Source organism: Anguilla rostrata, chromosome 15 (assembly GCF_018555375.3).
Source record: "Anguilla rostrata isolate EN2019 chromosome 15, ASM1855537v3, whole genome shotgun sequence".
Classification (NCBI taxonomy): domain Eukaryota; kingdom Metazoa; phylum Chordata; class Actinopteri; order Anguilliformes; family Anguillidae; genus Anguilla; species Anguilla rostrata.
Window position 1 is genome coordinate 4,542,185 of NC_057947.1, and position 25,648 is coordinate 4,567,832.

The window sequence follows — 25,648 nt, forward strand, 5'->3', positions numbered from 1 at the left end:
TTAGAGGTACAGCTGGTCCTCTGTGGCAGTCACAGGCCTCCTCTGGCATCTGCAGAGTGGGCGTGGCTGCCCTGGTGATGCAAGGCTGATCACTCATCACAGCATTTTTATTTCTAGAAACAATATTTGGATTTCACAGTGCCCCCAGTGGTCTATTAAGGTACAGCACGCTCTCTTTAGACCCACAGTGCCTCAGTGTACCTAAGGTACATTTAGTTGTTATTGAACGTCCAGTCCACTAGGTATGTGAGTGAGCACAGTGCTCAGGTCATAAGGTGCGTGCAGTGTGTTGACCACCTCTTGTCTGTGTGCCCCCCCCCTCCAGTACACCCGGACTCTGTCCCTGATAACTCAGTGGTGCAACAGGCTGCAGAGCTCCATGCTGGACGTGGAGCTGAGGCTGGTGGAGAGGGAGATGGAGGGGGTGCGTCTGCAGCTCCGGCCTGCGCTGGAGAGCCTGACCTGGGGCCAGGACAGCCTGTGGGACTACATCGCGGAGACGCGGGACCTGGTGCGCGGCGTGGACGGCCGGGTGCAGAGGAGCAAGGTGAACGTGGAGGCGGCGCAGGAGCTGATGAGGGGCATCAGCCACGCGGCCTTCATCACCAGGAAGGGCGGGCGCGGCGGCGGCGGCGGCCTGCTGGACGTCGGCGACATGGAGGAGAGCGTCCGCGCGAAGTACGCCCTCATCGCCGCGATCGGGGAGAAGATACACCGGCTGGTCCAGGTTGTGCACCCGCATTTCACCGTTACCTTTACCATTGCATTCCTTCAGCAGGTGCTCTTACGCAGGGTGACTTACAATGTCAGACTGAAACCAGTGCGTTTGAAATGTTACTTTTCTCATCTTTTACAGTTTAAACTGTTCTTTTTCTCAATTGTTACAGTTTAAAGCAGGAAACCAGTGTTTAAACTGTACTTCTTCTCATCTTTTACTGTTTAAACGATTCTTTCTACCGTCTTTTTACAGTTTATAGCCGGTAACCATTGTGTTTAAACTGTTCTTTCACTCATCATTTACAGTTTAAAGCAGGAAACCAGTGTTTTAACTGTACTTACTGTACTCTCATCTTTTACAGTTTAAACTTCTTTATCTCCTTATTTACAGTTTAAACGTCTTTATCTCCTCATTTACAGTTTAAAACAGGAAACCAATATGTTTAAACTGCTATTTCTCTCATCTTTTACAGTTTAAAACATGTTGTAGTTGCGTATTGAGCCATTCTTTGAGTGTGTAAGTAGGCCAAGCTTTTACTCTTCCCGTTCCATGGCTGTGCGTCACTAACAGCCGATTGGCCGGCTGTGAACCTCTGCCTCCCAGGAGAACCGGACGCTGCTCGGCGCTGAGCCGGACTCGGCCCAGTGGAAGGCGTACACCGAGCACGTGGACGGCACGGTCCTGCAGGGCTTCGCCGGCGCGACCCGCTGCTCCCTGCAGTACCTGGGGGAGAACATGGACCCCGCCCTGAGGGCCGCGCCCCTGTTCGAGGTGCAGCTGGTGCTCAGCGGCAGCGACATGACCTACAGGCCTCCGCTGGACGTCAACAGGAAGGACAACTTCTACGACGTGATCGACACGATGGTGGACAGGATCTTCAAAATGGCCTCACACATGCAGAGAGTGGCCGCGCACAACGGACAGGAGACGTATCAGGTGAAGTTGCGTGGCACAAATATGCAAACAATACGTAAAGAAAATGCTTTAATATTTTCTACATTTTCTTGAAAGCCAAATAGCAGAGTTACCATGGAAGAGGAGGAACTGATATTTCAGGCACTGTCAGATAACTGGGTCAGTTTTAAGAGAAGATTTAATAACAGGCAGGGGTGTGGAAAGCATGTCGCTTTGAGTTCTGGGTGACAAACTGCAGCCTCTACTGATGAGCTGTTTGGGGAGAAAGTTGTTCTCAGCAAACAGAATAATTAGCTGGCAAACTGCTGCCTCGGGCTGAGCTGACAAATTGAAGTTTGCTCTTTAATCCAACAAACAATAAGGATAATTACTCAATAAGGATAATTACTCAAAAAGAATAATTACTGCGCCAAGTTAAGCTGAAAATAGAATTTCAAGGTGTGCACCTCAGACGAAACCTTACTCAGGATGTTAAAGTTTGCATTTTTATCTGCTGAAATGGCAATAAATGGCATTAGGCATCTGCATTAATGTGTCTATTGTATCCCAACAGAAAAGTACTAATCAGCTTGTACCCCGTAATGTGAATGAGTTATGATTTAACAATGGGGTTCAAATGTATTTGATAAATAAAAAAAAGGGTAGTAAATCCTATGGGGCCCTACTGACCGACTTGCACTGTCGTGTCATGTCACCCAAAACTCCTAAAGGATCGGGACCCCAGGACATTTGCCTGTTCATAAAATTCGCCTCTGCCTGTGACCTCTGACCCCCAGCCGGACATCGACCAGATGGAGGATCTGGCGGAGCTGGCGCACATCATCAGGACCCGGGCCCGCGCCGCCATCGCCCAGGCGAAGGACTTCCAGAGCAGCTTCGGCAGCTACCGCTACCTGTGGATGGACGACCGCGACGAGTTCATGCGCCAGTTCCTGCTGTACGGTCACGGGCTCAGCGCGGAGGAGGCGGAGCTCTACGCCGACTACGAGCTCACCAAGAACCCGCCCAAGCTGGCCAACTTCAAGGAGCAGGTGACTGCGTAAACCAGGGGTTCCAAAGCCCATTACATTGCATTATATCCATTTAGCAGACACTCTTATCCAGAGTCACTTATAATGTAGCAGAAACATTCAACAGAAAAGCATTCACCTGGTTAATATGGGAAATAGTGCAGGGCCTGGCTAACAGTGTTCCCATGTAGTGTGTTGAACACTGAAGACTACAGCACTTGCATATGGATAAACGTACAGCTTTTTAGCTAATAGGCTACTGTCCTTTAGCACAGAGAGCTGTGCACGCGAATGTTACAGATAACACACAGGCCATAAATACCAAATAAGAAAAAGAACGATTCCCAACACAGATTCTTGCAGTGTTGTATCAGTAATTCCCAAATTCCCTATCTGTTCAGTGCCAATCATATCACAACATAATTTCTGCATTTCTGCTCAGTAGTCTGTTTTCCAAATCTGTTTGATATCTGAAAAGGAATCGAGTGGGTGAGCATGATCAGAAGAGATCCTCTCTGGTCCACAATGTATCTGTCTTCTCCTCCTTCTCTGTAAAACCAACAGGAACACCATGCTTGGAAGGGATAGATGGGATTGCAGGAACTCAGTTTTAGCAGTTTTGATTGTTTTCTGTTTGCAGCTGCTTGACTGTTTTAGTGTGTGTTTCTGGCAACATTCATTTATAAAACCAATACCCGTTTGTTGAGAGCAGTTTCTTTTCGCACTAGATCAGCATGTTTGAGTTATTGTACATGAAAGTCAGTAAGTTTGAAGAAAAGAAGATCTTCTGTGGCTGGTTCCAAGTTGACATCAAACCCTTCAAGGTCTCACTGATGAACGTGATTAAGAAATGGAGCTGGATGTTCAAAGAACACCTGATCAATCATGTCAACTACAGGCAAGTGCCCAACTCTTTCATTCAGTATAAAGGACCCTGGGTGATGGACTGTTAGGGACTATATGTTCATTTGACAATTACTGCTTGAAATTTAGGGTAGACACAAGTAATTCCTCCTGAACTGAAATCAGATGTTATCTTCTGTTTTATGCAACATTAGGTCTTTTCACTATTATTCTTTATATTACATAGTCTAGTGTACAGGTAGAGAACAAGCAGGTTATTGATTCAGTTTTATACTGAAATATTAATAAACTTCAGATGGACTTGTACGAACAAGGAGCCCATGATCCTCTCGGTGTCTGACTGGCTTTGTTAACAGCGTGCAAGACCTGGCAACCTTCGTCCACGACACACACAAGGGCCTGTCCAAGAAGGTGCGGGACGGAGACTACGCCGGCCTGGTGGACATCATGGGCCATTTGATGGCCATTCGGGACAGACAGATCACCACCGACCAGCACTTCAAACCCCTCAAGTCCACTGCAGACCTGCTCAAAACCTATGGCCAGCAGCTCCCAGAACAGGTCTACTCTCAGCTGGAGGTAACTGATTCATAACCCCAGGCTGGTCAGACCGATGGCTTTAGATGTAGTTGTATGCGCTGCAATGCTAACTAATGCTAGCAGTTCCTCATGTACAAACATCCTCCTGTAGGAAACCATTATATTTACTATACTGTAGTAGTAAATATATCTAGTTGTTTTTTGTTGTTTTTGTTAGTACCATTATTATCAATGCTATTGTCGGTAAAATAGAAATAGGATGCTGGCGGATAGTGAATATCAGCTCAGTAAAATGCAGTACATCCATTTGTACAAAAAATATACTGTCACCATAGAATTGTAGTGCAAAGCTGTCTTTTCACTGTTCTTTCTCTAGTCTTAAAAATGAGAATGTAGATCAGCTGCTGGTGAATACTAATCATTTCTGCATGTTCTAGAAGTAACAGTTTGCCTCCCTCTGTATTTTTCTCTTTTTGGTTTTCATTAAAATTATCTGTCCTTGGGACATACTTATTTGTTAAATAAAATACATGTGTTTGCCTGACGTGATAGTTTAGCACTGCATGTGTAGATGACTTGCTTTGATTGAGGTGAACCAGCCTCATTATCTTTCCTTCTCACTGATCCCTGCAGGAGCTCCCAGAGCGATGGAAGGCCCTGAAGAAAGTGGCCTTCACCGTGAAGCACGAGGTGGCCCCGCTGCAGTCCAACGAGGTGTCCGTCATCAGGAGGAAGTGCGTGCGCTTTGAGGTGAGCGTGCTCCCAGCCACACCCCGTCTCCCTAACAACGTGAGAGGAGAGACAATGAACCCATGCCTGTTGGTAGTGCATTGGGAGGCAGAATAAAATTAGGTTAAGGCCTCTCCCATGTCCATTTAACATGTGGGCACAGGATTAAACACAAACTCTCCGTACTGTGGCCGGAGAGTTTGTCTTTAATTCTGTTCCCATATGGTAAATTCAAATACTGCTGTCTCCATAAATGTGGATTTAGTCTCTTTGTGTATCCAGCAGCACAACTCAGCCTGCTGTAGTTCTACACCCAGCCTTATGGGGCAGTGCTGAGTCCCTTTTATTAGCTAGCTCATATGGCCTGAGTCTGACTCAGGCTGTCACCAGCAACACGTGTTTATGGAAGTAATTTCTGCTAATGTGCTGGAAAATGTGTTTTCAGATCAAGCAGCATGAGTTCAGGGAACAATTTCGCACAGAAATCATCTTTCGAAGGAATGTGGATGATCCCTATAAGCACATAGACAAGGTGAGCATTTTAATGAAGGCATTGAAGTGCAGGCATACTTTGAATCTCACAACAGAATTAACTCCTATCTACATGTAATTACTTCATTGAGTGCTGTAATGGATTAGAGCAGTTGTAATCAACTCTGTTCCTGGAGATCTGTTGTTTTCATTCCAACCCTAGCAAAGCGCATCTCATTCAACAGCTTGAGATCTTGTTCAGCTGCTAATTAGTAGTGTGCCAAATTAGGGTTGAAATGAAAATCTACAGGAAGGTAGATCTGAATGTAATGTACAGTAATGTAACATAATGTAATGCAATGTAATCTAATGTAATGTAATGTGATGCAATTTAATGTAACATAATGTAATGCAATGTAATCTAATGTAATGTGATGCAATTTAATGTAACATAATGTAATGCTATGTAATCTAATGTAGCGTAACATATTGTAATGTAGCATTAAGTAATGTGATGGAATATAATGTCACATAATGTAATGTTATGTTATGTAATGTAGCATAATGTGATGTAATGCTATGTAATGTAGTGTAACGTAATGTTATGTAATGTTATGTAATGTTGTGTAATGTAGCATAATGTAATGTAATGTTATGTAATGTAATGTAGCATAATGTAATGTTATGTAATGTAATGTAGTATAATGTAGCATAATGTAATGTAATGTTATGTTATGTGATGTAGCATAATGTTATGTAATGTAGTGTAATGTAGCATAATGTAATGTAATGTAGTGTATCATAATGTAATGATATGTAACGTTCAGACGAACAGGGCAGTGGTGCAGCTGGAGACGGAGATGCGGAAGCTGCAGGAGACGGCGGCTCTGTTTGAGGTCAGCTTCCCCGATTACAAGCAGCTGCGCCAGTGCCGCTCTGACACCATCCTGCTCAAGTCTGTGTGGGACATGGTGATATTCGTCAAGGTAACCGCACGCAGTCTATACTCATACCAGTGTATCAGAATTACCAGCCGAGAATGCAGTATGTAGCTGTGTACGAGAAACACAATACCAACACTGTCTTTCGACAGGCATCGTATATACAAACATATACAACAACCTGCCTCAAACATTACAGTGGCCATGAAAATATGGAAGCTAAACCTGCCAAAATGTAAATGTTAATGTTAATTGGTTAATGTCAATGTCTTTATGCTCTTTGCCATTTCATTCATGGTGTGTAAATATTGCACCAAAATGTTGAACACACTTTTTTCATGTTGCATTAACGAATCCTGGTATGCACCAAGTATGCCAAAATGTCATTAAAAATCCAATAATTGTGTGCATATAAATCTTTCAACACAGACCAGCATTGAAGACTGGACAAAAACCAAATGGAAAGAAATGAATGTTGAACAAATGGATATGGAATTAAGAAGATTTGCGAAGGTACGCACCTTTACCTTAATTAAAGCTGAACCATTTGACCGAATCAAGAAACTTAAGCAATCACATAATTCACAGATGCTCCAGTGTTAATGAAGCCTCAACTCTGTAGGTGGAATTAAATTACTCAAGTGTAGCATGCTCACAGTTTAAGTAAAGGCTTTCCCAAGGCCTTGAGTAAGTATCTGAAGTACAGTAGCTACATGTGCTGTAAGGCACCAGGCAGCATAGATTCAGACTGATATTTTTCTATTTTGCAAATGGAAAGCTATGAGTCTTTCTCTGAAATATGTGTGCTGCGTGGGTGTTCTGCAGGAGATGAAGACCTTGGACAAAGAGGTGCGTGTGTGGGACGTGTACACCGGCCTGGAGGCCACAGTGAAGAACATGCTGACCTCGCTGCGGGCCGTGAATGAGCTGCAGAACTCCGCCGTGCGGGAGAGGCACTGGCAACAGCTCATGAGCACCACCGGGGTACGAGGCTCCACAGCCCACAGGTGTTCCACAGGTGTTCAGAGGTGTTTCACAGAACCCACTGGTGCTCCATAGGTCCCAAATGTTTTCCAGACAGTCCACAGGTGACCACAGTCCACACGTTCCACAGGTGTTTCACAGAACCCACAGGTGTTCCATAGGGCCCACAGGTGCTCCATAGATCCCAAAGGTGTTCCAGACAGTCCACAGGTGTTCCACAGTCCACACGTGTTCCACAGGTATTCCACCAGGCCCACAGGTGTTCCATAGGTCCCACAAGTGCTCCATAGATCCCAAAGGTGTTCCAGACAGTCCACACGTGTTCCACAGGTATTCCACCAGGCCCACAGGTGTTCCATAGGTCCCACAGGTGTTCTACACATTCCACAAGTGTTCCACAGGTGTACTGAGCCCATATTAATACAGTGCACCCTACTCAAATCTATTCATATCTACTGGTAATCAATTCAGTCTGTTGGTATCCAGGTTAGCTTCGTCATGGACGAGGAGACCACTCTGGGAGCCCTCCTGGAGCTGCAGCTGCACCGTGTGGAGGAAGAGGTGAAGAACATTGTGGATAAGGCTGTGAAGGAGATGGCCATTGAGAAGGTTCATTTTTTTCCCTCAGCTGTTGTTCAAATTAGCTCAAGCATTGTGGGACCGGCGGTGCAAGATGCCAGTGTGCTGTCCGCTACAGGTGCTGACAGAGATGAACCAGACATGGAGCCAGATGACGTTTTCCTATGAGACACATCAGATTACTGGGACTCCTCTGCTCAAGTCTGACCAGAACCTGATTGAAACCTTAGAGGACAATCAGGTAATTTATGTAGCTGTTCCTCAGTGCTGCCATTGCATGTCACTTTTAGCATATATCTACTGCACTCTGTGCATTGTGGGAAATGGTATTCTTTAACTATTTTGCCTGTGCTGAGACAGTAGGGTGTAAGTGTGAGTTTTTTTGTGAGTGTTTGGGTGTGGTAATACTAATGCCAAACCTCGCTGGGGCGATGGGCGGTGGCCATCTTCTCACATGGACCGATTTGAGCTCAGGTGCAGCTGCAGAGCATTCTGATGAGCAAGTACGTGGAGTACTTCCTGGTGCAGGTGAGCACCTGGCAGAGGAAGCTGATGGTGGCCGACCTGGTCATCTCCATCTGGATGAGCGTGCAGCGCACCTGGGCACACCTGCAGAGCATCTTCACCAACTCCGAGGACATCCGCAACCAGCTGGCCCAGGATGCCGTGCGCTTCCAGGGCATCCACCTGGACTTCCAGGTGCCCACCTCACCCCTTACGACTGCCAAAGGGCTGCTCTGCCACACTTACAGCAACACTGAAAGACAGCACTTGCGATCGACTGCATCATTGCCTGTATTTATCTTGTGTCTAAGTATTCATTTACCTTGAGAATTCTGTGGAAGATGCTCCATGGGCTTCCCCTCTATAGTCAAGTTCCTCCTGAGATTTTTTCCCATTGGCAAGTTTTTTTCTCGCCACTGGTAGTTTTTTTTTTTTTTACCTCATGTGCCTGCTATTTGGGGGTTCATGTCTGGCGTTTACTATTTTTTCTCTGTCTCTTGTCTTGCTTCTCTGTGAAGTGTCTTGGTGACGTTTCTCGCTAAAAAGCTATTCAAATAAAATTTGAAAAAAATAAAATGAATTTAATGGAATTTAATCATTCATCTAATACTCAAACCCCTGTCACCCCTTGTTTTTGTATCTATTGTTTAGACTCTAATGGAAACAGTTGTCGAAACCAGTAATGTGATTGATGTTACAAATCACTCTGGATTTTTGGAGAAGTTGGAAGCCCTGCAGCAAAGGTACCACTGTGTTGTGTTTGTGAAGTAATTAAGAGGAAGTCAAACCCTTGACAGAGTTTCTGAGGGCAGTTTCGTTTTACAGGCTCTCGGTGTGTGAGAAGGCATTGGCGGAGTATCTGGAGACTAAGAGGCTGTCCTTCCCTCGTTTCTACTTCGTTTCAGCCACAGATTTACTGGAAATCATTTCCAAGGGAACCCAGCCGACACAGGTACTGTTGGATACACGAGCCAAACATCAACCGTGGTCCGAGATCCTTCTGCTTTTTTTCGGATTTATGTTCAAAACTGTCCTTTTTCGTTCTTTTTGTAAATATTTCAGGTCACCAGGCATCTACTGAAGCTTTTTGACAACCTTGCGGATCTGGAGTTCAGTGAGATGGAGCTGGAGGGCCGGAGGGCAGAGCCAGAGGGGCAGAGGGCGGAGTCTGCTGGGGAGAGGGTGGGGCCCGCCGGGGAGTGGGCGGTGCCAGCTGGGGAGAGGGCGGTGGCACTGGGCATGTTCAGCCGGGAGCGGGAATATGTGCCTTTCTCTGAGCCCTGTGTCTGTGAGGGACAGGTACCTGCTACCTTAACAATCCCTACAAAATACTCTACATACTGTATACTATATACCCCTGCAATATATTCTTCATACTGTGTACCAAATACCCCTACAAAATGCGTTACATACTGTATGCTAATACCCCTACAAAATACCCTACATACTGTATACCAAATAACCCTACAAAATGCTCTTCATACTGTATACCAAATACCCCTAAAACATGCTCTACATGCTGTATACCATATATTTACCAAGAATTTTTGCATTATGAATGCTACCAGTTCTTCTGTGTTTTTCTTTCATCTTCTGACAGTAAAGGCAGGTTTTATGTACTCTCTCACAGATACATGATGTGTATTTTTCTGCATGATGGCGTGTCTCTCTGGTCTTCCCCCCCGCTGCGCGTGCAGGCCGAGTGCTGGCTCAGTGCGCTGGAGGCCGCCATGCGCCGCACGGTGCAGCGGGAGATCATGGAGGCCGTGGCGGCGTACGAGGACAAGCCCCGCGACCAGTGGCTCCTGGACTTCCCCGCCCAGGTGGCGCTGACCGGCAGCCAGATCTGGTGGGCCACGGACGTGGGCATCGCCTTCCAGCGGGTGGAGGAGGGCTTCGAGACCGCCCTCAAGGACTACAACCGCAAACAGGTACACCCCACGCTAAAATGCCCAGCGTTTCACATCTCCGCTGAAGGTAAAGGCAAGGTTCTCAGCATGTTTGCCTTTAGAAGACCTGTGTCAGGGTGGGAGATCATGGGCTCTAAGCAGAGAGCTTGTGCTGTACACAAGACTGTTCAGTTGTATTTCGTTCATGGAATTTTAAATGTTTTGTTTGCTTTGAGTGCCGTTAGGACGGTATTAAAAATAAAGGAAAGACAACAGCTTGTTCTTCTATACCAGTGGTAACCAAGCTTGTTCCTGGAGATCTACTGTCCTGTTTTCACTCCTGCCCTAACAAAGCATTCCTCATTCAAAAGCTGGAGATCTTGTTTGGCAGCTAATTAGTAGTCAGGTGTGCCAAATTCAATTAAAACTTACACGATGGTAGATCGCCAGGAACAAGGTTGGTTATTGTCCTATACAATGCAATCATTGGACCAGCACCACCCCTTCCTGAACCCCTTCCCTACCTGAAACCCTCCCCTCTCTGAACCCCTCCCCTTCCTGTGCCCCTCCCCTACCTGAAACCCTCCCCTACCTGTGCCCCTCCCCTATCTGAAACCTTCCCCTCTCTGAACCCCTCCACTTCCTGTGCCCCTCCCCTACCTGAAACCTCCCCATCGAACCCCTCCCCTTCCTGTGCCTCTCCCCTTCCCGTGCCCCTCCCCTACCTGAGCCTCTGAGTCAGTTTGTACAGACCAGACACAGTGGCGCGGTCTGTTTGTTCCTGGTTCCCGGTGTGTGCCTGTGCCAGGGAGCTGGGCTCTCCCACTGATGTGATTATCCCTGCAGATTACGCAGCTGAACGCTCTCATAAACATGCTGCTGGGAGAGCTCTCCCCCGGAGACCGGCAGAAGATCATGACTATCTGCACCATCGACGTCCACGCCCGAGACGTGGTCGCCAAGCTCATTGCCCAGAAGGTAATCGGGATGGCACGATTGCTCCACTCCACTAAAGCCAAAAAGTCGGGAAAACCACTCATTTCCTCTTTAATCCATTTCCTGTACTAAAGCCCGCCTCTTGTGTGCAGCATCTTTTTTTTTCACCTCCATTTTACCATGAACATTCAGAAAGATCAAATTTCCCACTAAAAGTAGTGGTGACTGATGTCTTCAGTCCCTCAGTTCTGATATTTGTGATATGAAAATACACACAAATTAATCACAAAGATAAGCAACATCGGAGGGCAACAGCACAGTTACTCTCTCTGCTCCTGACCAGCTCATCTGTGAAGTTTGTGTTATTGGGTGTTTTTAGAGGTTAGTGTTGTAGGGTGTTTTTAGAGGTTAATCTTACAGTATAGGGTGTTTTAGGGTGTTATAGGGTGTTTTCAGGGGTTAGTCTTACAGGGTGTTTTTAGGGATTTGCGTTATTGGGTGTTTTTAGGAGTTTGGGTTATTGGGTGTTTTTTCAGGAGTTTGGGTTATGGGTGTTGTTTTGGGTGTTTGGGTGAGTTTTAGGGTTTGGTTATGTGTGTTTTAGGGGGTGTTTAGGTTGATTGTGTTTTTAGGGGTTTGTGTTATGTAGTGTTTCTGGGGGTTTAAAGGTAGGTTTTTTTAGGGTTCTGTGGTTTTAGTAAAGTGTTAGGCTTGCCTGGTGGTCGTTTATAAGGTGTTTTTAGGGACTGTCCTGCTGGTTTTTTAGGTAACCAACGCGCAGCCTCGCTTCGTCCACTCAGACACCGCTGGGATAGACAAGACACTGCTATCATTAACACATGATGCACCCTTCCAGTCCCTACGATACCTGGGACACACACAGACTGCATACACACACCACTACAGTGAACACACACACACACACACACACGCACACAAGCACACACACGCGCACACACACACACACACACACTAACACACACACACACACACACGCACACAAGCACACACACACACACAGACACACACGCGCACACACGCACGCACACTAACGGGCACACACACACACGCACCCACACACACACACACTAACACACTAACAGACACACACACGCACATTCACACATATGCGCACACACACAGACACACACAGACACTCGCACACACACGCACACACACAAGCACACACACACACACACACAGACACACACATGCGTACACCCACATAGACAGACACAGACACACACACGCATACACACACAAACACACACATGCACACAGACACTCACATACACACACACACACACACGCACCCCATATGTATAGAGGCACTGTGAGGTTCATGCATGTCCTGTGCGTGTCCCGTGTGACAGATGCTACATCACGCTGACCCAGTCCCTCCATCTCACCATGAGCGGGGCGCCTTCGGGTCCTGCAGGCACGGGGAAGACGGAAACCACCAAGGACCTCGGCCGCTCCCTGGGCATCATGGTCTATGTATTCAACTGCTCAGAGCAGATGGACTACAAGGTTAGTCTATAACTGATAGGCGTGGAGGAAAATGCACCAGGTCAGGGGTCAGGTCAATTTAAGTTCAGCCAATTCAGGAACTGGATTTGAAATTAAATTCATGAATTGAAAAAATGTCTGTAATGCTCAATAGGGATAAATGAATGAATGCGTTGTTAATTAATTTTATTTAGACACATTACATTTATATTTGGGAATTTATCAGACATAGCTGTATAATAATGGTTACTATAGTTTTGATTATGATTCGGGATATGAGCTCTGTGTCTCTGTTCCTGTGTTTCAGTCCATTGGGAACATTTATAAAGGTCTTGCGCAGACTGGAGTGTGGGGATGCTTCGATGAGTTCAACCGGATCTCCGTCGAAGTGCTGTCCGTTGTAGCCGTGCAGGTCAAGACCATTCAGGACGCCATCCGAAACAAGAGACAAAGGTCTTTCAAATGGCTAACCTGCTGCCTTTGCTGCATCATAAATATTTTGGTTCGAAGACGGTGTACATCTGTGTTCCTATGTGTGTTGCCGTGTGTGTTGAGTAGGTTCCAGTTTCTGGGAGAGGACATCGAGCTGAAGCCCACCGTTGGTATTTTCATCACGCTGAACCCAGGGTATGCCGGGAGAGCAGAACTTCCTGAGAACCTGAAAGCCTTGTTTAGGTGAGGCTCCGCCCCCTCTCAGGACACTCTCTGATCTGCAGTCCATCAGGATTGCAGGAAGCGTCATTTATCTTTTTATGCCTTATTTATTTCGCTGGAATTAGCGCTGGAACACGACTATGGCTAATACTGTCAGCAGGGTTTCCGTATCTAACGTACCCAGACTTGCTCTGTCGTCAGCGAGCTCACGCGGACTCCATGTTGTGCGTGGTGTTGCTGCACAGGCCTTGCGCGATGGTGATTCCAGACTTCGAGCTCATCTGTGAGATAATGCTGGTGGCCGAGGGCTTCCTCGAAGCGCGTCAGCTGGCCCGGAAGTTCATCAGCCTGTACACACTGTGTCGAGAGCTGCTGTCTAAGCAGGTGAGACGCGCACACACACACACACACACACTGCACACACGCTATACACACATTGCACGCACATACTGTAGACCCATTACACACCCACACTGTACACACACACAAACACACACACACACTTACAGACTCTGTACCCCTGTACTAGGATCACTATGACTGGGGTCTCAGGGCCATAAAGTCTGTGCTGGTGGTGGCTGGATCTTTGAAGAGGGAGGACCGGAGCAAGCCTGAAGACCAGGTAGGAGCCCCCCCCCCCCCCTCGAAAAAGGGGATTACTGTCCCCCACTCCACTGTATAAACTGCACTAATTATGTATAGTGTTGAAATTCCTCCTATTGTGGGCAGAGAAGCAGACTGGCTTTAAAGAGGCAGGTGGGCAGTAAGCTTTTTTTAACCTATGTTATGATTCATATCTCCTTGCTCTTCTGCCCTGTACAGGTCCTGATGCGCGCCCTGAGGGACTTCAACCTGCCCAAGATCACCAGCAGCGACGTGCCCATCTTCCTGGGCCTGATCAGCGACCTGTTCCCCCTGCTGGAGGTGGTGCGCAAGAGGGACCTGCGTCTGGAGCAGGCCGTGCGCCAGTCTGTGGCCGACCTCCACCTGCAGCCTGAGGAGAACTTCGTCCTGAAGGTGGGCCCAGTGCTGTCTCTCTCACCGGCAGAGCGTGGCTAATGTCCCTCAGCCCGTCGCTATGGAGATGCAGCGAAGAGGCTTTGCGTCTTTTTCCAGTGTGAAACTTACAGAAGAGCACAGAGTACATCTAGAACAGAGCACAGAACAAATATAAAACAGAGCACAGTGTACATCTATGGGGCGACATAGCTCAGGAGGTAAGACCGATTGTCTGGCAGTCGAGGTGCCCGTTCAACCCCCTGGCGTGTCGAAGTGTCCTTGAGCAAGACACCTAACCCCTAACCCCTAACTGCTCTGGCGAATGAGAGGCACCAATTGTAAAGCGCTTTGGATAAAAGCACTATATAAATGCAGTCCATTTACCATTTACCATCTAGAACAGAGCACAGTGCACATCTAGAACAGAGCACAGTATATATCTAGAACAGCTCATAGTGTCCATCAAGAACAGAACACTGTACATTCAGCAGAGACCTGTACTTCTGCTCTTGAGATGTTTTGTTTTATCCTGATATTGGGATGTAAGTGTCGCCACTTCTGTGTGCCATGGTGTTGTGTTTAGTTTTGGTGAATGTGTATTTGCTGCCTCCCCTGTTCTGAAGTGCATTGAAGCTCATTGTCAGTGTGCTGAAGCTTGTTGTCAGGGTGCTGAAGCTCATTGTCAGTGTGCTGAAGCTTGTTGTCAGGGTGCTGAAGCTCATTGTCAGTGTGCTGAAGCTTGTTGTCAGGGTGCTGAAGCTCATTGTCAGTGTGCTGAAGATCATTGTCAACCCAGGTTCTGTCTTTCTGTCCGCGCAGGTGACCCAGCTGGAGGAGCTGCTGGCGGTCAGACACTCAGTGTTTGTTGTGGGGAGCGCAGGGACGGGGAAAAGTCAGGTACTGAACTCTCTCACTCTCTCTTTCTTTCTCTCTCTCCCTCTCTCTCTCTCCTCTCTCCCCCACTCTCTCCAATCTCTGTCTCTTCCTTCCAGTCTCTCTTAGCCCCCACCTCTCTGTCCCTCTCCTGCTGTCCCCCTCCCCCCATCTCTCTGTCTCTCCCTCTCTCTTCCTCCCACTCTTTCTTTCCTGAGCATTGCGTCAGTATTATTTAGCGATTGCTGATTTTTTCCTGAGTGTTTCTTACTCACGTTGTAGGTGGGAAATAGTCAAGGTGCAGTGCCTTGACTATAAACGCTGTGGGAAACACCGGTGTTCATCTCCATGCTCTGAACTTTAAAATGTTTTCATCCGCGCAATAATATTCATTTACCTGTTTATGTTTTTTTGGTAAGATATTGAAGACCCTGCACAGAACCTATACCAACATGAAGCTAAAGGCTGTGTGGAATGACATGAACCCCAAAGCCGTGACCACAGACGAGCTCTTCGGCTATCTCCACCCCACCACTAGAGAATGGAGGGACGGTAAGGGTTTGGGTTAGGGGTTGGGCCCCTTGCATTCAACACCAGCTATTCATCTCAAAGGAAAGTTTCATGATCAACAAACATATCCACACACACCCCCTACATGTTCTGTTCAGCTTTGAAGAAGTGAAAAATAAGTGTGTCCTTCATTTTAGGGCTGTTTTCCTCTACCATGAGGGAGCTCTCTAGACTGACCCACAACGGGCCCAAATGGATTGTCCTGGACGGGGACATTGATCCAATGTGGATCGAGTCACTGAACACAGTGATGGACGACAACAAGGTGAGAGCCTCCCCGTTTCCGCAGTCATGCATAAGAGAGGTACGTGGTGGCAGTGATGTCACAAGGCAGTGATGTCACAAGGCCAGCTGCTGGCTTGCTCACCCCTAGTCCCATCAGCAACAAAAGCATGGGCCAGTACACGGAGCACGTACTGTTCTGTTTGTAGGCTTGTAGGCTCTGTTGCATTGTGTTTTGCCTTCAAAAATCTCTGCTCATAATTTTACATGTTGGTATTAATAAATGTTTAATGGAATCAAATTAGTTGTTTGTGACTTGCATCATTCATAATCACTGTCTGGTTTCCCCAAAACTGTTGAAAGATCATGTTGGACTATTAACCCTGAATGGCTCTGATAATATCTAGTTCTACAATAGTTATCGGAAACTAGGCCGTGATCAATATTATTTATCTTCCCTGACACAGAGCCGTGTTTCATTGCAGTTTGTGTTTGTAGACCATTGTACCATTGTATGTACAATACTTGGCATGACATATTGATGAGCTGCAGATATTGTAATGTAACAAAGCAGCTCCCATTTAAGCAGGATGAACAAATATTTGTGCAGAAAATGAGCTGGAAGTTATGCTGAGAAAGGTAAAAACATGATGCGGCCTTATTTCGATAGATTTCTAGGGTCATATTTTTATATTTTTTCGTCATTTATTTTGAAGCATTTCCTTCTGGGGTTATTTTGCGTTTTTATATCAATGTGTGTCACGTGACTGCTCTCTCCCTTCCCAGGTGCTCACGCTGGCGAGTAACGAGCGGATTTCCCTGACGCCGTCCATGCGGCTGCTGTTCGAGATCAGCCACCTGCGGGCGGCCACCCCGGCCACCGTCTCCCGCGCCGGCATCCTGTACGTCAGCCCCCAGGACCTGGGCTGGAGCTCGTGAGTGCGGCCCGGCCCGGAAGCCACGCCTCGCCTTCTCTCCGTCGATCCATCGATTCGATTTTTTGGGTTAAAATATGGGGCGACATAGCTCAGGAGGTAAGACCGATTGTCTAGCAATCGGAAGGTTGCCGGTTCAAACCCCACCCTGGGCATGTCGAAGTGTCCTTGAGCAAGACACCTAACCCCCAACTGCTAACTGCTCTGTTGAATGAGAGGCATCAATTGTAAAGCGCTTTGGATAAAAGCGCTATATAAATGCAGTCCATTTACCATTTACCAAATATGGACACACTGTATAGCCCAGAGGATAACATGTTAAAGTGTTCAACACTTGTTTCCAATGTGGTCCTCGATGGGATATTCAAAATATTCCACAGTCATTGTGATAGCATTCATCAACACTTATACATAAATTAGCAGAGCAAAACAGAAAAGCATAAATACTTTATAGGTACTTGTCACAACCAATAAGAAAACAACTTCTGTAATCATGCAATACTATAATATCACGGCCCACCATCCAAATACTGTAGTATCATAGCCCGCCATCTTAAAGAGCTCTACCACCTTTAGAATGAAACCGTTAATTCTCCTGTCTTTCCCCCCCTCTGCCTTTTCCACTCTGCATTATGCTAATCGCCGTCCTAATTACCGAGCCTTTTCAGCCCCGCTTTTGTTTCTTTTCTCAGGTACGTAACGAGCTGGATTGACACTCGACGCGCTCAATCAGAAAGGGCCAATCTGACCATATTGTTCGATAAGTACGTCCCGTACTGCTTGGAGCAAGTGAGGTGCAATCTGAAAACAATCACGCCGATTCCTGAGAACAGTATGGTGCAGGTAGGCGCGGGGCGCTGGGCTCCCGTGGAGTTTAATTTCTCTCAATTCTGCGTCCTTTCTGCGGCCGCCTGCCGGTGCTCAGCCTCTTGACTCCAGACTTTCGAGTGTTCTTTAGTCAAACTTTCATAACCTGCGGCAGCTCGAATATCAGTGGGTGAGAACCCTGAGAACGGCTGCGTGCTCTACCCCAGCGTTTCTACTGTTTGGGTGGCGGTGTAGTATAATGGGTAAGGAGCTGGTTTTGTAACCTAAAGGTCACCGGTTCAATTCCAGCAGACACTGCAACTGTACGATTGAGCAAGGTACTTAGCCTACGTTGCTTCAGCATATATCCAGCTGTATAATGGAATGCGGTGTAAATGCCATGTAAAAACTTGTGCGCATTGTCTGGATCAGAACATCTACTAAATTCCTGTAATGTTTGGTTTAATGATTAAAACGGTTAGCCCGGTTAAACCTTTGCTTTTCCGATGCGGTAATGCGTCTGTCTTTTTGGTGAAAGCGGCTGTTTTCCTCCTGCTTCTGTGACCAGACGCTGTGCTCGCTCCTGGACTGCCTGCTGACCCCGGAGAACACCCCCCCGGACTCCCCCAGGGAGCTCTACGAGCTTTATTTCGTCTTTGCCTGCGTCTGGGCCTTCGGGGGCGCCCTCTTCCAGGACCATGTGAGTGCCCGAGCCTGCCCCCCTCCCATGCACCCGCAACTCTCTGCCCCCACACGTGATGTTACAGGACTGTTGAGTCTGGTTTCATCCGGTTTGATCCGCCTCGGCATCTCCCTCAGCTCATTGACCACCGGTCTGAGTTCAGCCGCTGGTGGACCAAGGAGATGAGGTCGGTCAAGTTCCCCTCCCAGGGCACGGTCTTCGACTACTTCATCGACCCCGACACCAACAAGTTCGCCCCCTGGAGCGACAGAATACCTTCCTTTGAGCTGGAACCCGACATTCCCCTCCAGGTAAACTGCATTTTTAAGATTTGAAAGGCCTTGAAGGTGTTTATTTCAGACTTTCAAGGTTGTGGAGGGCCGGCCGCCTGCAGAGTCTCCTGAAAGTCCCCTCTGAGCCTCTTGGACTTTATGGGCCCTGGTATTTCTTCTCGATGACAAATTAATAGCCTTCCTTGTACCATTCAGTTTCTTCTTTTCTGAAGACGAGGCTTAAATTTTGTCTGACTGGCCAAATTTACTGCTTTTCACAATTCCTACACAGCTGTAGCATTAATGGCACTGAAGTACCGGAGATTAAAAAAAATGATGGTTTCTCACAATTTAATGGTTGGAAAGATGCGATTTGAAAGGTCATAAATTGTGGAGGAGTTTATGCTTCGTTGCACTTCATGCGGGGCTGGCCGTTAGACGCTGATTTGCGAGTGTCTGCAAAGTGTGATTAACGAGGCGTTCAGCCGCACCGTGTGGCCCCGCACGGCGCTGATAATGTTCCGTGTTACGATAAATAAAACAAAGTGCCTGTGTCTTTATAAAAGTGAAAATAAAAAACAAAATAAAAGCTCTTTTAGCTCCTCTCGGTCGAGTTAACCGCCTTCATTTCGCTCCACCAGCCCTGCAGGGGGCGCCAGAGAATGAGGGGAAATGATGCCAGCGAGGGTGAAAGAACATGGCTTACTTGGCTCTGTTTGCTGTGATTGGGATTATTGTATGGTCATAAATCTGCAGCTTTTGCATCTACATTGTTGTGGAATTGGCAGAGAATTAAGGCAGGAGCTGGTGAAGTTTCCAGAAGAATATCTGTGCATGCTGATTATCTGCCTTTGTTGTACACAGCAAAAACCACTCTGTGCTCTGATCCTACTCCACGTTTTTATCCCACTATGTGCTCTAAACCCACTCTGTGCTTTAAACCCACTCTGTGTTTTAATCCCTCTCTGTGCTCTAATCCCTCTCTGTACTCTAATCCCACTCTCTGCTTTAATCCCACTCTCTGCTCTAATCCCTCTCTGTGCTTCATCGCTGATGGCACACCTGTGTGTGTTCCTGCAGACGGTCCTGGTGCATTCTGCAGAGTCCATTTGCCTGTCGTACTTTGTGGACCTGCTGCTGCAGAAGGGAAAGCCGGTGATGCTGGTGGGAAATGCAGGCGTGGGGAAAACCATCCTGGTGTCCGACAAGGTGGCCCAGCTCAGGGAGGACTACATGCTGGCCAAAATTCCCTTCAATTACTACACCACCTCAGCCATGTTACAGCGTGAGTCACCCGCCTGTGTGATTATTTCACCTGTATTTCACTTGGCCGCAGCTGTAATGCTAATTTTACCTAGCCTCTTTGGTAATGGTAATTTCACCTGGCTTCAGGTGTAATGCTAATTTCGCGTAGGCTTAGCTGTAATGCTCAGACCTCGATGTGTGCTTATTCCACCTGGATTTCACCAGCCTCAGCCGTGATGGTCATTTACCTGTATTTTATCTGGCTACAACCGTAATGCTCATTTAACCTATCTGGAATAATAGGATAATTCTCTAAGGAATGTCTTTGCACATGCATGTATGGTTTCAGCCAGATGCTACGAAAAGCACAGACGTTATTGTCGCTTCAGTGGTGGGATAACTGTCCTCACTAATCTGCTTGCTTGTAGGTGTTCTGGAAAAACCGTTGGAGAAAAAAGCTGGCCGAAACTTTGGTCCATCTGGCACCAAGAAGCTCATCTACTTTATTGATGATTTGAACATGCCAGAGGTAGACGTCTATGGTACAGTCCAGCCCCATACCCTTATAAGGCAGCATCTAGACTACAGCCACTGGTGAGTTGAACTGATATCATCCCCCCCTATGGTATGTTGTGCTAGCTGAGTTTGGTACTGATTTGATCCAATATTAAATGCCCTGCAAAGGAACCTCATCAGTAATATTGGTCAGAATTACTCAGTGATTCCTAAATGAAAATACTTTAAGGGGTGAATTTTGAGGATGATCTCTTTTTTCAGGTATGACAGACAGAAGCTGCTTCTAAAGGAGATTCATAACTGCCAGTACATCACCTGTATGAATCCTGCTGCTGGGAGTTTCTCAGTCAATCCCAGACTTCAGGTCAGCAATATTTATTTTGTAATGCAAATGCACATCTATATATATTTGAAGTAGAATGCTTGTATGTCAGTTATCCTCAACATATTGAATATATACAATATATCTAAAGGGTATTAAAGAATATTTGACAGGTCTTGGAAAACATCTGTTTAGGCTGTAGTTGTATGAACCCCCATGGGATGGCTTTTGCTCCCAAATTAATTATGATTTCCCCTCCCCCCCACCAGAGGCACTTCTCGGTTTTCGCGGTGCACTTCCCTGGCGTGGAGGCACTGACCACCATCTACAGCAGCATCCTGGGGGCCCACTTCCAGCAGGGCGGGTTCAGCTATGGCGTCACCAGGTCCGTGGGGTCTGTTGTCCAAGCTGCCATATGCCTGCACCAGAAGATGACGCAGAACTTTCTGCCGACCGCCATCCGCTTCCATTACATCTTCAACCTGAGGGACCTGTCCAACATCTTCCAGGTGGGGTGAAACTGACCCCCGTGCTTTTGAAGTAAAATGTGAGATATTCTGTCCATACCAGCAGTGTGTTGGAATTTTACGACCAGTTCCCAGAGTACCCCTCTCTCCTGAACAAAATGGCACTGGAATATTTTTTATAAATGAGTGTACAGAGCAAGTGTTTCTGTCTGTCCTTGGTTTCAAATTGTTACAAAAGCTGTACTACTGAAGAGAAAATTGTTTGCTTTTAAAATTCTATTTGCCTCTTTGCTTACAAAGACACAAAAATATGTGGATTTATCACAAACTGCAGTTTGACCTTTGGAAATGTCTGCAAACAGTATGATAATGGCCTGCGTGTGTTGTTGTGTTCTCAGGGAATCCTGTTTGCTCTCCCCGAATGTGTGCGCTATCCTATCGATCTGGTGCATTTATGGCTGCACGAATCCTCCCGGGTTTATTCTGACAAGCTGATGGAGGAGAAAGACGTGGAGCTGTTCAATAAAATCCTGCTGGACACAGGAAAGAGGTACTTTGAGGTAAGAAAGATCCACTAAAGATTATCCGCAGGGACATTGGACATTTGTTGTGGTTCAGGTCAGTTTTCCCCTTCACTGTAAAGTGGTTTGAGATAGTAATAATAATAATAATAATAATAGTAATAAACCACTGCTAGGCAGTGTACTTTTGTTTCTGTTATTTTTATACTTTAGCATTGAACCTTTAATGATGAACATTGCAACAGCTTTGAGCATTTAAGATGACGTTTTCTGTGTCTTGAAATGAGAAAAAAAGATGTAATTCTAATGATATTTCTTAAATAGCAGTGGTTGCAGCTTACCTGGAATAATTTGTTAATATTTTTCTCCAACCCTATTTTTGAATTATGGCCTCAGATTTAATATTGGTGATTCAGATAAAACTAGTTCTGCTACTGGTTGCTAGCTTGGATGAATGAAATCTCAGGGTTAGTTATCGTCGATTATCAGAACTTAAGTTTTATCTGAATTTGTGTTGACAAAATTCTGAGCGATTAAATGAACTATGTCACTGAGACATTCACGAACAGCTGCCTTACGTATTAGAAAACTACGTTTTTATCTCATTTATTGTTTAGTTTTCCTCAAATAGAGCAGAACCTCAGAGTTATGGACAGACCAGTCAACTAAACAGGTGTAAGACAGGAAGTGGCACATAATTATGTCAAGCTCAGTGTTACCACTGAGGCACCAAAATGTGTCACATACTTCATTAATAAAAACATTTAGACATTTGCTAGCATCAAATAATCATGTTAACATAACCAACATAATATCTATGATAATACAACAAATTTTAAGACTGAAGTTTTTAGTCATAATGTTCTCCCAACTACAACATTATGTTGTCAAATACAATACTATTCATGACCATGCTCAGCCAATCAGCATTAGGTAGCCAAATTGCTGCCATCTTTGCTGTCAAAAATACACAATTTGAGGAAACTAAGGACTGTCAGTATGACATTACCATTTTATCTATATCAGTGGACAATGTAAATGGCTAATAATTTACTGGACAAAGGCCTTTAAGGTCAATTAAATAGTGATTTCAGACTCCTAGCCTCACTGGGTCCCATTCATTTCAGAGTATTACGCTTATCTGTCTACTGCCCTCTGGTGATCGCTGCAAGATATTGCAAGTAAAATGAAGTCAAATGGGGTTAACGGAGTTGGACCATTAGTCACTTAATGCTGTGGTTACACTTTCTAATTAACTGTGATTATTTCACATATGTACAGTAATTATAAATTCAAATGCTGCAGCACCTGTCCGTCTATTCCAGGGCATAGACGAGTCCATCTTCATCCACCAGCCTCTCATATACTGCCACTTCGCCCACGGGATGGGGGAGTCCCGCTACGTGCAGGTGTCTGACTGGGAGAAGCTACACAAGACCCTGACAGATGCCCTGGAGCACTACAACGAGCTGCACGCCGTCATGAACCTGGTGCTTTTCCAGGAGGCCATGGAGCACATGTAGGTCCCTCTCCACACCTGTTTGCCCTATCGACAGGAGCCAAAAACACGGGTAGCGTGTGGAATTGGAAGCTGACACCATGGTTGTTTTTACGGTGTTGTCCCGTTGCGTTTTAAACAGATGCCGGATCAGTCGGATCCTGGAGGCCCCGCACGGGAACGCCCTCCTGATCGGGGTGGGCGGGAGCGGGAAGCAGAGTCTGTGTCGCCTCGCCGCCTTCATCAGCGTTTTGGAGGTCTTCCAGATCACCCTTCGCAAGGGATACGGCATCCACGACCTGAGGGTGCGGCATTACAGAATCGCCTCTGCGCCTTTCTGTTGCTCACTGTCATTGTCACTGTCAGTGTTGGTAGTGGTTAGTATTAACCTTGATAGGTAGCATTAGGCCTGCTTGGTTGTGCTAACCCTGATAGGTAGATTAGCTCTTGGTGTGTAACCCTGATAGGTAGCTTAGCCTGCTGTGTGTTACTCTGAAGGTAGTTAGCCTGCTTGTGTGCTACCCTGATAGGTAGCATTAGCCTGCTTGGTTGTGCTAACCCTAAAGGTGATAGCCCTCTTGGTTGTCCTAACCCTGATAGTGCATTAGCCTGCTTGGTTGTGCTAACCCTAAGGTACATTAGGCCTGCTTGGTTGTGCTAACCCTGATAGGTAGCATTAGGCCTGCTTGGTTGTGCTAACCCTGATAGGTAGCATTAGGCCTGCTTGGTTGTGCTAACCCTGATAGGTAGCATTAGGCCTGCTTGGTTGTGCTAACCCTGATAGGTAGCATTAGCCCTGCTTGGTTGTGCTAACCCTGATAGGTAGCATTAGCCCTGCTAGGTAGTGTTTGTCTTGCCAGTCAGTGTTAGCCCTGCTAGGTAGTGTTAGCCTTGCCAGTCAGTGTTAGCCCTGCCAGGTAGTGTTAGCCTTGCCAGTCAGTGCTAGCCCTGCCAGGTAGTGTTAGCGGTGTTAGCCTGGTAGAGAGTGTTAGCCTTCACTCCCTCAGCGTGAAATCACCTCCTCCCTGCTGTCATGCTCGCTCAGGCCTCTGAGTAAGATGGCAGAAACCTTCTGTAGTTCTGTGGAAAATAAGACAAATCAAACACACTTCAAACTAAATTCTTTTGCATCAGAGCATTTGTTTCAGGTTATTAAGCCCCGGTAAGCAGTAAGAAGGAAAAACGTCATTCCTTAAATTACCCATATCTCAAAAATAATTACAGATCAGATGTTTAAGTTCATTTCACGGGGAATGACCCAGCGTGAAGAGATGACCTTTGATGAGGTCACTAAAGTGCATTTGGAGGTGTCACATGACCTCCCAGATCGGGGTCCTTCCATGCCCTCTGGGGTCCCATCCTATCCTTACCCTCTCTTCCCCAGAGCGACATCGCTGCCCTGTACCTGAAAGTGGGGGTGAAGAACATTGGGACCGTGTTCCTCCACACCGACACCCAGATACCCGACGAGCGCTTCCTGGTTCTCATTAACGACATGCTGGCGTCAGGTACCCGCTGCAGTGGGGTAGGATGGCGGGTTGGGGGGGGGGCGGGGCCAGCGGGAATCACACTCCGACGTAGAAAATGAACACAGAGGGCTCATCATGGGGAGGTGTTGAGAGACGGGAAGGCTTGCAGGTCAGTGCGGCTTTGAATGTGGCTCATCAGTAGGGGTTATGGATCAAATGTGTAATTAGTGACGCTGGAGATAACGAGTCACCTTCCGCCACCCATAGAAAATACAGCGCTCAACGTAATTATTTGCAATCAGTAAATGTGAGATTGATTATATACAAAGCTTTTTCCCCAGATATAATTTGGTATTGTTTGGGAGAAAATAGACAAAGTGCAAAAGTATAATTGCAAAGATGAGATCTCTGTTTAATGCAGACCTGGGGTTCAAATACTTTTAGCTTTTGTTGTTTGGATTGGAACCAATGAAATGCTCTCAAAAATCATAAAACCTGCCTTCTGGTCATATTTGCAGGCTCAATTACACCTAAGCGCAGAAAAGTATTTGAATCTAAAACAAATACGTATTTGACCCAGGTCTGGTTTAATGCATCCTTACTGTGCCTGCCTGAAAGGATGGTTTCACTTTTTTGTTACAATGGATTTAAATTAATTATTATATTAGTCTGCTGACTTTTACATGTAGACATAACAGAGCAAAATTTGTGCCACAGAGATTTGTAAATATGAGCTTATGACAAAAACAAAGATGCAGGAAGATCAAAGAATATCCTATTACAGATGGCTTCTTGGTTTAGAGAAAAGCACTTGCTCTGACCCAAACCAGTATCACACACACATGAGAAGGAGAATGCACCCTATTTTGGTTTAGTTATAATGTGTGGAGGCTACAACATCGTGAATATTCACCCTTTCTGATGCTGCACTGCACAAAATGTCTTAACAAGTGTTTTAGTATTGTAATGAGTTAACATCTTAAATCTTATTTATAAATCATAGTAGA

At 46.3% G+C, this 25,648-nt stretch overlaps 1 protein-coding gene across 1 annotated transcript; it reads left to right on the forward strand.

Moving 5' to 3' along the window:
- Positions 1-3,395: 3,395 nt before the first annotated feature.
- Positions 3,396-24,762, forward strand: LOC135241259 (dynein axonemal heavy chain 11-like). The gene is made up of 35 exons (XM_064311493.1): positions 3,396-3,541; positions 3,864-4,086; positions 4,681-4,797; positions 5,222-5,308; positions 6,075-6,233; positions 6,618-6,701; positions 7,014-7,172; positions 7,659-7,781; positions 7,870-7,992; positions 8,226-8,450; positions 9,100-9,207; positions 9,318-9,554; positions 9,953-10,186; positions 10,991-11,166; positions 12,454-12,610; positions 12,897-13,042; positions 13,148-13,264; positions 13,489-13,627; positions 13,773-13,865; positions 14,066-14,260; positions 15,062-15,139; positions 15,535-15,667; positions 15,823-15,950; positions 16,694-16,842; positions 17,535-17,685; positions 18,218-18,349; positions 18,469-18,642; positions 19,684-19,888; positions 20,277-20,442; positions 20,626-20,728; positions 20,956-21,195; positions 21,552-21,713; positions 23,000-23,193; positions 23,315-23,477; positions 24,557-24,762. Exons 1-35 carry the CDS (start codon positions 3,396-3,398, stop codon positions 24,758-24,760), a joined length of 5,430 nt encoding a protein of 1,809 aa, XP_064167563.1. The 3' UTR covers positions 24,761-24,762.
- The last annotated feature ends 886 nt before the right edge of the window (positions 24,763-25,648 follow it).